The sequence below is a fragment of the Podarcis bocagei genome, assembly GCF_964188305.1.
Source record: "Podarcis bocagei genome assembly, chromosome: 2".
NCBI lineage: Eukaryota > Metazoa > Chordata > Lepidosauria > Squamata > Lacertidae > Podarcis > Podarcis bocagei.
The window spans coordinates 58149481-58162567 of record NC_138126.1 but is presented as its reverse complement, the minus strand read 5'-3'; the positions used below and the strand labels follow the sequence as shown (position 1 = coordinate 58162567).

Below are 13087 nucleotides of genomic sequence, written 5' to 3'. Positions count from 1 at the left end.
AATGGGTTTCTATACATTGCATTCTAGTGAAATAGGATTTTCTGCACAAATGTGTTTCCCCCCTCTTCTTAGTGAAACATTTTTCTGTCAATCCCATTAGTCAGAAGTAGATTTATTTCAAAGTATGATAACCCTTTGTAGTTAATCCTCTGTAGACATGCCCTGGAAAGGAGAGTGACAGGTACGTGTGGCGCTCGATTCAATTATATGTGTACATTTGATTTTCTAATCATTTAGCTTTTCCATCATTTAAATGAATCTTTGCTCTTCTGCTTCGCAGCTCCCTTTCGACCATCATTAGACACCAAAAGCACAGTTCGATTTGACCACTGTGGGGATGGGATTGGCCGCTACAATATATTCAACTACCACAGAGCCAACGGGAGGTATCGCTATCAGAAAGTGGGCTTTTGGGCAGAAGGACTCATCCTGAACACAAGCCTCATCCCCTGGGTGAAGACCTCCATCCCTGTTTCCCAGTGCAGTGATCCCTGCAAGAAGAATGAAATGAAGAGCATGCAGCCAGGAGACATGTGCTGTTGGATATGCATTCCCTGCCAGCCTTACGAATATCTGCTGGATGAGTTCACTTGCAGCGATTGTGGACTTGGCTACTGGCCCAACGCGATGCTGAACGCATGCTATGAGCTACCCCAAGAGTACATTCGCTGGAAGGACGTCTGGGCTATTGGACCAGTCAGCATTTCCTGCCTCGGCTTCATCTCCACCCTGTTTGTTTTTGGCGTCTTCGTGAAGAACAATGACACTCCCATCGTCAAGGCCTCCGGACGCGAACTGTGCTACATCCTGCTCACCGGGGTTCTGATGTGCTACAGCATGACGTTCATCTTCATCGCCAAGCCCTCTACAGCGGTCTGCACCTTGCGGCGGCTGGGGCTGGGGACCTCCTTCGCCGTCTGCTACTCGGCCCTCTTGACCAAGACCAACCGCATCGCTCGGATCTTCAGCGGGGTGAAGGAGGGCGTCCAGCGCCCAAGGTTCATCAGCCCCACCTCCCAAGTGGTCATCTGCATGGCTCTGATTTCTTGCCAGCTCATTATCGTCGTCATCTGGCTCCTGGTGGAGACTCCCGGCACTCGGAAGGAGACGGAGCCCGACAAAAGGTACATTGTCACACTCAAGTGCAACAACCAAGACTCCAGTATGCTCATTTCACTCACCTACAATGTGCTCTTGATAGTCTTGTGTACAGTCTATGCCTTCAAGACCAGGAAATGCCCTGAGAATTTCAACGAGGCCAAGTTCATTGGGTTCACCATGTATACCACGTGCATCATCTGGCTGGCCTTCCTGCCCATCTTCTACGTCACCTCTAGCGATTACAGGGTAAGTCATCGCTTGCTGCAAATGGGGGCGGAAAGTAGCCTGTGGAAGGCTCCTTCAGATCACCTATCCTTCTTCTGTTGGATGGGGAGAAAATAAGGGGGAAGGGTGGAGCAGATTCACGCCGGCTGCATTATCACTGCAGTTTGTTCCATTTTCATGACATTTTGCGAAGTGCTCATTTCCACATTGCATTTGAGCTTTCACGTGACATGAAAGCCACTTCCAGAACTATAGCTTCCTGTCAGCTTGCCTTTTCAGTCTCCGCACTATTAGCATACCTGGGGGTTGGCGAAGCCGGCCTTCGCCAGGGACATGGGCCCAGGGGGAGTGCAAAAAATCAGAATGCTGCTGCTGTCACAGTGAGATAGAACATGGAAAAAGCTTCCCATCCTTCTTGCACCGTAGCACGAAAGTGTGCAGATTTTTTTGCCCTTGCCCCTTGCCTCACCCTCACTCTGGACGCTTTGAGTACTTGGGTGGTGTAAAATGTAGCCAAAGTGGCTATTGAAGTAGTGTTTTTTTCTTCTTCTTCTTCTGGGGGGAGCTAATACAGCTCATTGTCAACAGTGCAATTGACCCTAGGGACTATTAGGCTATTGCACTACACTTCAAATATTAGCTGAACGGGTGGCGCTGTTGGTTAAACCACAGAGCCTAGAGCTTGCTGATCAGAAGGTCGGCAGTTTGAATCCCCGCGACAGGGTAAGCTCCCGTGGCTCGGTCCCTGCTCCTCCCCACCTAGCAGTTTGAAAGCATGTCAAAGTGCAAGTAGATAAATTGGTACCACTCTGGCGGGAAGGTAAATGGCGTTTCTGTGTGCTGCTCTGGTTCACCAGAAGCGGCTTAGTCATGCTGGCCACATGACCCGGAAGCTGTACACTGGCTCCCTCGGCCAATAAAGTGAGATGAGTGCCACAACCCCAGAGTTGGTCACGACTGGACCTAATGGTCAGGGGTCCCCTTACCTTTACCTTTACTACATACTGTATATCCCTCTTCCAACAAAATATTGCTGGAAGCTTTGGCTTATCCGCCTGTCTTTCCATTCCTGGAACCATACTTTATGTCAACTTTATGTCAAGTTATTCCACTCAAAATCATATACCAGCCCAGTTGCTTTTTTCTTCTCTCCTTCTATCCTGTCAGGTTTTTCTGGAGCAAGCAGGCAAAATGGTGTCAAATTGTTTCAGTCCAGCATTTCTCTGTTGTTTTCATGTGAAGGTGAGGGGTGGGGATTAGGTTGGATTTGTTGCATTAAAAAAATTAAAATTAAGTGAAGTATCAGCCTGTTTGGGATGCGTAGGCAAAACACTCTTGAATTTTTTCAGCCTTCCTGTGCCGTTGTTTAAAAAAACACAAAAAACATGTTTGCAGGTATAGCTTGTTTTGCTGCTATCCCAGCTGAAGGACTCAGTGAATCAGTTTTAAGCCTCCCTTGCAGGAACAGAAACTGGTACTGGGGCGTTTTAAAGATTTATTGAATGGGTGATTTACAGCCTATTTGTTATTAATTCCACAAGTTGGATCAAAGTCAGCACAAACATTACAGCTTGGCAGACAGAACACCCCTCCCCCTCTCCTCTCCCCCCTCCCCCACTGTTTTGGGAGTTCTTCTCCCCGAGTCAATTTCAGGAGAGGTGCGAGAGGGAGGAGGTTGGGGAGGGACTCCCACTGCACAAGAGGAATCCCTTGCACAATGACTTGTTGGGTGAATCTCAACCCCAGAACCCTCTGAAGCAGAATTTTGTGGGGCAACAGGGAGAAGGAGGAATCTGTGAAAATTGCTGCCCCTGTTTCATCTGGTGAGAAAGTCCCTTGGACGGATCTGGGGCCAAAACAGAAACAAAACCTTGGAGGAAGATATTTTGATAGTGCACAACAAATGAGCATTTCTTCATTTCTTAGGTTGTAGACTAATGATCGGGAAAGCACTTTTGAGAGAATCAGTTCACATAATAATTCTTCAGTGAGGGATAGTTGCCATTTTCAGTGACCTGGTTGTGTTGAATTTCTGAGTATTCCATTTCATCTCCTGATCCCAGCTCACCATATCTCTGAAAAAAAACTTGATCAGAAAAGATTGGAGGCAACTGCAATCTGGACACACGTTGGAGAATTGCCAGAGATTTGGCCAATGCACTTAGAGGTGACTTGTGTTGAAAAGAATTGAATGCTTGTAAGCATGCTACTGTCGTAATGAAGCCACAGCAATTCAGCTGTGAGGCCCATTCCACCCCCACAAATGTGCAGTTGCTTAAAGAAAACTCAACAGATTGTGTCAAAAACAGCAAGTTGCATCATTTTTCAAGAATCGTAGAAGAATGTGCGTTGCTAGCAATGAACATCAATGATTATCTGCAACTGGGGTAATTAGGGATGAGGAAATAATTACTTTCTGGACCTTAAGGTAATTTTTAAAATGAGTACAATATTTCCAACTCTCCATTCCTGCTGCATCAGTCTCTCTGGGCCTTACAGCTACCCTGCCTTTGGTGTTTGTTTCGCTAGAGAAACAGCAGCCCCCAGTGGCCATCAGTGTGCTATGCAGACCATACAGAGGTTCGTTTTCAATATCTGTGAGTTCCAAAGCAGAAAATAGTTTTAATTGTTAATAGTGCAATAATCTTTAATAATTATAATATGGTTCTGTGTGTTTTTTAATCATCTGGATATGGAAGCTAAGCAATCTCTGTTGTGGCCTTGAGGGACATCATCCTTCATAAAATAGGGATTGTGGTGTTTGATCTACTTGTTGGGCAGGGAGTTCGGTTAACGCTTCCTTGTAGCTTCCCCCAACTGGTTTTATGTTAGGGCAATTTCACTGGAAAAGATGAGGTATCTGAAAAAGAGGTGCAGGAATTTGTTGTGACAGTCACTCCTTTGGACTATTGCCAAAGCCATAGGTCTTGCTAGTCTGCTTGGCTGGTGGGTATTGGGAACACTAGATTAATTTGGCCAACATTCAAACAAACCTCCATCATGAAGCCCCTTCAAAGATGTTGGCAGTTTAACCCAGGGATAGGCAGGCAGGCTTCTGGGATCTACTTTATTCTTTTCCTGCAGCTTCAAGGTTCACCAGCTGGAGTTGAATGCAAAACAGAGATGCATGGTGGTGGAATTAAGATAATTAATTCTGATCATTAAGGAACAGGGTGCTCTGAGCACATGGCTCAGACCATGAATTTGTTTCCACTTTCAGTATCAGAACTGAGCTAACCCACAGATCCATCACTAGCTTGAAATGTACCTATTGCCCACTTCTGGTTTAACCCATCCTATGACAACATCCCAATTTAGGCTGGGTTCCATCTTCTGTAGAGGTGGGTCACTGGTATAGGGATAGATACTAAAATCTGGTACTGGTAGCAGGCACCTGTTCCATAAGGTCTTCGGTTAAATGCACTTGGCATTTCTGAGAAGCTTGCAGAGTCTTCAGGGAGCTTGTTAATATGATGCTGTAAGAAACTTTGGAATGATGCCTGTAAGAAACTTGGCCCAAAAGGCACCTTATTAGAGGTTTCTGATTTCTGTAAAGAGTACCTGTGTGCTATTAATGGGTGCTGAATAGCACAGCTCCATTGAAGCCACCCGGAAGCAGGGACCTTGCCTGCATGAAATGTGGGAACTTGAGTTTGTAATTTGATTAGGCTAATGGAAAAATCCTGCTATGCAGCTACCTTCTGAAGTGCTGAGTGACAGGGTCCTCTGTGCCCTCGGCTCCCAGAATCACTTTAGAAACTAGTACAAAACTATAAAAGCTTTTAAAAAACATTGCTGCTGTCCTCCATCTCCCTGCATATCTCTCCCCAACTGTTTGTTAGAGCCCAGCATAGCACCCAAGCATGCTCAAGGCTGGTGCAAGACATTTTGCTGCCTGAGGCAAAGCAGCAAATGCCCCCACCCCATCAAAGTCAATGTGAAGAAAGCCCAAGGCTGGGAAGTTCCTGTGGTACCCGAGGCAGAACACCCCTGAGGCAAAAGTCCCTCCTCCCAATCCATGGCATTAAGAATGCAAGAATAAATTAAATAACCATCTTCTGTGCTTTCATGACACCTCAAATCTGCCTGAGGTTGCATCTCACTCAGCCTAATGGTAGGGCTGGCTCACTAAAAGCTTAGATGTGTACTCTAAGACTGCCATTAGCTGTCCCACTTTGGACCCCTCTCTGTTGTGTTGTACATTTTACCATCTCTAAATAATGTAGGACCCCAGTTTCATCAACACTTTGCACAATATGTATGTTGTTCTAATATCCATCCCAAACTCTGAAACTAGACTAACTCAGGGAGAAGTTTCTAAACACAAAGGTGTTTAATATGACAATGCAGCAATTTTTAAAAAAACTATTTACAATATGTTCGTCCCATCTTTTCTCCAAGGAACTCAACGTGGCATGCATGATTCTCATCCTCTCCATTTTATCCTCACAACAACCCTGTGAGGTAGACTCATCTGGGAGAAAGGCATGGGTCATTCAGTGCATATAATTGCCAGTCAAAAGCCAAATTGGGGTGGAGGGATAAGAGACTTTTGTATTCCACTTTTAATTTGTATACCGCCTTTCTATATTTCTATGCACAAGGCAGTTTACAGCAGCAGCAGCAACAACAACAACAAAAACATACACCTTATAATAATCTGATCCAATACAAAGCATCATAATAAAACATAACTTTAAAATAATCATCTTATATCAAATAAAGTAATATTCAATAATCTATTATAATATAATAGTACACAATGCAATTAACTCTCAAGACATCAGCAAATAATAATTAAACAGAAATTCACTCTTAACAATTGCAATAAATAATGACTAAGCTATGATCAATAAAAAATAGCTTCAAGTCACAATTAGATGAGGGGATCCAGTCATGTAATAGTGAAACCAAGGATGCATCACATATTAATCAACAAATAAACTCACAGGAGAAATTAGGTGTGCAACAACTGTTTGCAAGGTTTGAGCCTGAGCTTGAATGTTGTACTTTTGCAGCCCAGGAAGCTTGTTGTCAAGTTTTAACCCTACTAGTCCAGCAAACTGCTAAGACCTATTAGTGGCAAGAGACCCACTCTCTTGATATTGCATTGCTGGGTCTCCACTTCCTGAGCTTGAGGTGGTGACAGAGGAAAACAGCATTTCTCTCATCTTCCCATGTGGGGTCAGACTAAAGGACTTCCCACAGGCAGGAAATTAGAATGAAAATTTCACTAAGCCTGCCAATACCTGGTCTCAGAAGGCTCCAAAGCAAGAGGAAATGTTTCATCAGAGTTTTGCTAGAGGGTCAAATCAATGACATGTCAAACCCACTTTCATAGAAACTTGTAAGAGTGGTTTCATAGCAACTGTACAATTAAAACAACCCCTGGACTTGTGGAGGGATTAAGGGCTGCTTCTTACTTTACATCTTGTATTAAGTTACCAGATAGTCAAATGCAAAGAAGTATTTGCTTTGCACAAGTTGGGAATGGCAAATATGCATTTAAATTAGTACGGTGTTGTTTTCCTAAACCAGAATTAACTATTTTTTTTAGAAAAGTAGTAATATTTATTAACTTGTAAAGCTAACATGTGCTGTGCTCTGGGGAGCTATCACTAAAAAGTATGCTTCTACTCCTTTGCCAGATAACTGAGCCAATCTCAGCGAAGACATTTATTATTATTATTATTATTATTATTATTATTATTATTATTATTATTACCCCGCCCATCTATCTGGGTTGCCCCAGTCACTCTATCAATTATGTATACTCAGCAAATCTTAAAGAAACAATGTACCTGCCCCGTAGCTACTTTCCTGGGGGAAATAGGGGGTACACAGAATATGGGGTGTGATGCTTTCACCGTTGGCACATCCATTTGTTTTGTTAGGGAGATTGTTCCTTTGTCTTCACTGTTCTCATTGTGGGAAATTGCAGTCAAACATAACGATGCATGAGTGCTAGTTAGTGCATGAAGGGGTTAAGATCACAGAGTTAGATTCATAGATTCAGCTAGGATATGTCCCCTTTCCTCCAACTAGGAAGAAAGTGAAGTGAGAAAGGGCGTTTTAAACTTTGCTCCAAGCTTAGAGCACTTGTTTGAAACAATCTGACCGTATTTTTCTACCCAAGGGTATTATGCCAGAATTCTCCTAGCTGCTGCTCAAATAAATGCATAAATCTGATCCTTTGGCAAAGGAGCCCTGTAGACAGTGAAAATCCCCCTCCTTCCCCAACTCTTGTGGCAGAATTCTGTGAGCAGAACTCCACTCAGCAGCTCTCTGGTATTTCACATGGGACAATCCTAGCCCTACCTGGAGCCATCAGGGATTGAACCTGAGTCCTTCAGCATGTAAACCAGATGCTGTGGCCCCTCTTCCAGCTGCATCAGCTACTATAGATGAGAATGTTGAGTTACATAGAACAATTCCTCAGGTGCACATGTTAAAGATAAGATACTGATTATCTATAGCTATAGATGCTTAATGCGAACTCAGCCGTTGAGTAGTCCTCAGTGGAGTTGGAGGTCAAGGCAGGGATTCTGTTGATTTAATTACTCACTCTGCTGTGCAAATCATCCGAGGCTAGAAGCCCTAGGGAATTTTCAATAAGTGTTTTTCTAAAAAAAAATATATTCAGGCCCTTGACATGACATCAGCAACCTATTGCTGTGTTAGTATGATAACTGCATTTATGATTATGAAAACTCTCCAATAGTCACCCCCAACCTGATGCCCTCCACAAGCTTAAGTTGTGAAAGGCCACTGTCCAAGGAACCACAATAATTATAGGACAGTTGCTATTGCTGGAAGCATCAGGGAATAATAATAGATGTCATCCTGTGATTGGAAAATCACATGCTCTTGTGACTTTAGAGAGTGTGTTGATGTGTCTCAGGAAAGGAACCAACTGGTAGTTGACATTATTAGCTTTTTGTCATTGAGACTTGCTTTCTCTTTCTATGCACTCATCTTGGTAATTCCTTAATCTGTTGAAGGATTCGTTTTCTTTAAGAAATATATATGTATATGTTCATGAAATCAGCCCAAATCTCTTGACAGTTCCTGAGTCTTTGTGATAATAACTTTCAATTCATATTTCTCATTTGTTATATTAAATCCATTTATATGCCATGGGAGTTGTCTTCCATCAGTATGGGGAATGTACTGAGTGCAAAAACTGCAGAAGTATATTAATTTTATCGGAAGATATCATGCTTGTTTCTTAGCAATTCAAAGGCAGGGAATTTCAACTTCTTCCACACCTTATGCAAGCCAATGAGTTAGTGCATGTAGAACTAGATTACAACAAGGGAGATATGGTAATACATTTTAAAGTTGATTTAAATAATAAAATAAAAAAATCCATGCAACCCAAATAACAAAATAGAACTTCATGACACAAACATAAAAACTAAATTGAGCCAAACCAAGGGTGGTATGTGAATCCTACATTCACAGGAAGAAATGATAAAGCTGGTTGTCCAGATATTTGTGATAAGATACAGACAGAGAACAACAATAAGAAATGAGAGCAAGAGGTGAGGCACACAACTTAAAATATATGCAGGGACATAAACCTATAGCTGAAACCATCAGATATATACTAATACATGACTTCCACTTAATTCAAAGAGGCTTAATTCTGAGTAGGGATCTATTCCTGAAGGATATGTTTCAGGATTTCATGGGCTGCACTCCTATTCCTTCAGGCTACACTGACAGACAACTAACTAACTTCTTTAATGTGACATAACCTTATATGGGAGACGCTGGTGGCGTTGTGGTCGGAAGGTTGGCAGTTCGAATCCCTGCAACGGGGTGAGCTCCCGTTGTTCAGTCCCAGCTCCTGCCAACCTAGCAGTTCAAAAACACAACAAGTGGAAGTAGATAAATAGGTACCACTCCAGCAAGAAGGTAAACGGCATTTTTGTGTGCTGCTCTGGTTCACCAGAAGCAGCTTAGTTATGCTGGCCACATGACCCGGAAAAACTGTCTGCGGACAAACACCGGCTCCCTCGGCCTATAGAGCGAGGTGAGCGTGCAACCCCAGAGTCATCCATGACTGGACCTAATGGTCAGGGGTACCTTTACCTTTAACCTTATATGGACAAGTGTGGTTTTATAACTGTACACTCCTACACATGTCTACTCAGAAGTAAGCCCGACTGAATTTCATGGGGATTGCTGTATCACCTGGTAGGCACCTATAAGATAGCAGCTTAAATCAGTTAATCTTGAAGGTGCTGTACAGGACTGCTGACAAGGGACCCAAGACATGTCCAGCCCTAGGCAGAAACAACTTTTTTCATTTGTTTTCATTTGTGATTGAGTTGCCCTTTTAATTTCCCCATGTCCTTTTTTAAAATTAAGCGACCAGCACTGTGAATAGGTTGGGTTAGTAATGTATGACTTTTGCCCACATGCCAAAGAAGCCAAACCTTGAAAGAAACCTTCAGAAACGCACATACCCTTAGGAAAACAAGAGAATGGTGGTTGGTAGGAGAGAACGAAGAACTCAGAGTGCATTGCATAGGTTTATACAATTTGGGAAGATTTATTGAGTGAAGATCATGCTTCTTCTAGTCTAGAATCAAATGGTACTTCCTATTTCTCTGCCGGTTGGAAGTGTGTACTTGGGTAGTTCCTATATGCAGGGGGTACATAAGTAGGGACACATGTAAACACCACACTTTCTTTCTTTACCTTACAGATTGATGCACACTGTTTTTCTTTCTTTCTTTGCCTCTGCACAGGTCCAGACCACCACCATGTGTATCTCTGTTAGCCTCAGTGGCACAGTGGTCCTTGGTTGCCTCTTTACTCCCAAGTTACATATCATCCTCTTCCAGCCCCAGAAGAATGTTGCCAGCCATCGTGTTTCCACCAACCGTTTTAGTGTGACTGCTGCAAGCTCCAGCCACTCGCATGGTGAGTAACATAGGATTCCCCCTAGGTACTGTTCTCTGTATTCTGAATGGCTCATTGGGGCCTAATAGTGATTGATGGATTCATGAATTTGTTTAATCCTTATTTACAACATCTAAGCTACTTCCCATCGCCACACAGTGGTGATGAATTTTATAAGCTCTTTTTTATTTATTTTATTTATTAAATTTATATACTGCCTTTCATCCAAATATCATAGGGTAGTTTACACCATAAAAACACAAAATACATAGCATAAGAATAAAAATGAATAACAGCCCCAGTTGTGTTTTGTGATGAAATACTTCACCTTGTCTGTTCCAAGTCTACCATGTTCTGTAACTGATCCACTGTTCCTATGCAAATGCACCATTTTCCATGAGATTCTAACACAGTAATTCATCCATGAAGGTGGGTGCTTCGAGATGGGTCTTTATTGTAGGATTGGAGCTCCTCCTATGCATGCAAGTTTGTTGAATTGCCCACATGCCCACCCCCACACCATTTAATCTGGATCTACCCTTTCCAGGGAAAATCTGATAAGCAAATGAACAAATCTATTGCCAACTATCCATTTGCAAATTAAGCTCCTCCCATCCTAATCTGGAAACACCTCGTGACAAACAAAATAATTTGAGGGAGTGATACATACAAATCTAAGGGTACTGATTTTGGCACAGGTATAAAATTGTGTGTGTTAATGGTCAAGTACATGGCTACAAAGACAGCTTGGTTTTGCTAATCAGTATTGTGCATGTTATACTTTGCAGTAAACAAACAGTATAGATAAGCCAAGAACACATTTATATTAATGACACAGACCATTTATTCCCTGTTCCCCTGTAAAGGTACACTTGGGTAGAAATGTCATGGGGCTTGCAGTTCAGCCATTACAACTTGGTTTCAAAAGCAGAAAACCAGTTTGGCTTTGGCTTGTTTTCCTGGTTCAGATGTGATGAGGAACTCCAGCTTAAAACAAGCCAAAACCTCCACACTAAGGTTGGCATGTGAGAGGAGGGGAAGAGGACTTGATCCTGGCACCCACTGTTGGCTTCCTAAGGCAATGGTTTCCAGACGCCTAGAATGATAATCCAAAACAGGCCATAGAGTGTGGCAAATCCTCTACTCTGGGAAGAATAAAACATTCCTAATAATAATTTTTCTTAGCTGTGTCCAAGTCCTAACAAAAGGGTGTGTTATTGCTAGATCTGCTACTTCTCAGTGGCAGCATGTTAGAAGAAAATGTGGTGACAAACAGCATCTTGCATTCCCTTGCTACTTGTGTCCATTCGGACAGAGACAACATGTGATCAGGATTTTCATATAAGCAGCGCTTATCTGAGGGAAACTCCCATTATCCCTGACCATTGGATGGCTTCCTTTCTCCAACAGTGACCAATCAGTGCCCTGAGAAGCCCACAGGCAGTGTGTGTACTCTGGCTTACATCACGGTGTTCCGTTGCACCATAAACTGTTTAGTTATGCTGGTCACGTGACCCAGAAAGCTGTCTGCGGACAAACGCAGCTCCCTCGGCCTGAAAAGTGAGATGAGTGCCACACCCCTTAGTCGCTTTTGACTGGGCTTAACCATCCAGGGGTCCTTTACCTATCTTGTAAGGATGAAGACAGAGCTGTGCATATTGCATGGTATATAAATAAAAGCTCTAAACAAATCAACTCAGTGTTTATATCAATGAAATGTATTGATGCAGAATGATTGTGTTAGAGCTGATGTGCTAGAATTTGAGCTCAGCTATGATGCATGGGATCTCAGCACCACCAGGTGAGATGGAGTGGTGGTTTGCAGATGGTAGTGTTTGGGTAAGTGCAGGATTGTTAAAAACTGCTGTTCATTGAAACCTCCTTCTGTTCTCTGCCCCACAGGGTCATCTTCTCAATTTGTGCCAACAGTGTGCAATGGCCGTGAAGTGGTGGACTCCACAACATCATCCTTGTGAATGCCTCTGTGTTCTCTGTCAGTTACCGTATGTTGCCTCTGTGCTCGCTCCCTATGAACACATGCCTTCTTCTTTCCCACTGGGCCTTTTGTTTCCTAAAGAGAGAGGGAGAGAAACCCTGTTCCCCATGCCTATTCGTTGAACAAGTTTTTCCAAGGAAAAAGCAAGAGAACAGAGATTATACTTTACCCCCAAAGTCCAGCACCAGTTTAGAGATGCAAGGAAACTTTGGCACAGTTGAGAATGTATTTGTGAAGAGGCCCATGATGTTGCCCTCATGATATGGATACAAGACTGATTCCCTATCAGATTACTAGGGTGACAATGAAGAATCCACATATATTCCTTTATCTTGTCTACACTTGAAAAGGAACGTTGAAGCTGGTTGTTGTTGTTTATAACAAACTGCATTCCCTCAAACTTTTCCTCAATGTATACTTCTGCTGTTAAGAGGGAGGATCAATATTAAAACTCTGAAGAATACCAAGGAATCCGTGGTGCTATGGATTGGAAAGATGGGATAGAATCTCCTCACGTTTTAAAAACCTGGTGGCACACACTGATACTTGCAATGACTCCAAACATACATATATTTGTAATGTGTCTCCCAGCTGTTTGCAAGCATAATCTCTGTGAGAAGCTTCCTGAAATGAATTGACAAAATGCTCCTGTGATAGTATCTGAGAAGAAAAATAGAACCACACACCTGGTTTTTAACAGAATAGTGAGTTATATCTTATATGCCGCTCTGCAGAACGAAACAAGATGAGGCAAAGAAAACACACATCCCTGATGAGTCCAGTATTATTCCTTGGTTGGCATCCATCTGTCTCAGGAGACAATGGAGGAGTGCACAAAGGAGTGCACCTTTG

At 42.8% G+C, this 13087-nt stretch overlaps 1 protein-coding gene across 1 annotated transcript in view; it reads left to right on the top strand.

The window, feature by feature from the left end:
• The window catches only part of GRM2 (glutamate metabotropic receptor 2), an 86414-nt gene extending 73327 nt beyond the window's left edge, over positions 1-13087 (top strand). Inside the window, exons 4-6 of the mRNA XM_081177692.1 lie at positions 281-1347; positions 10086-10260; positions 12142-13087. Of these exons, the coding sequence (XP_081033818.1) occupies positions 281-1347; positions 10086-10260; positions 12142-12215 (1316 nt within the window). The 3' untranslated portion in view covers positions 12216-13087. The remainder of the gene's footprint in view (positions 1-280; positions 1348-10085; positions 10261-12141) is intronic.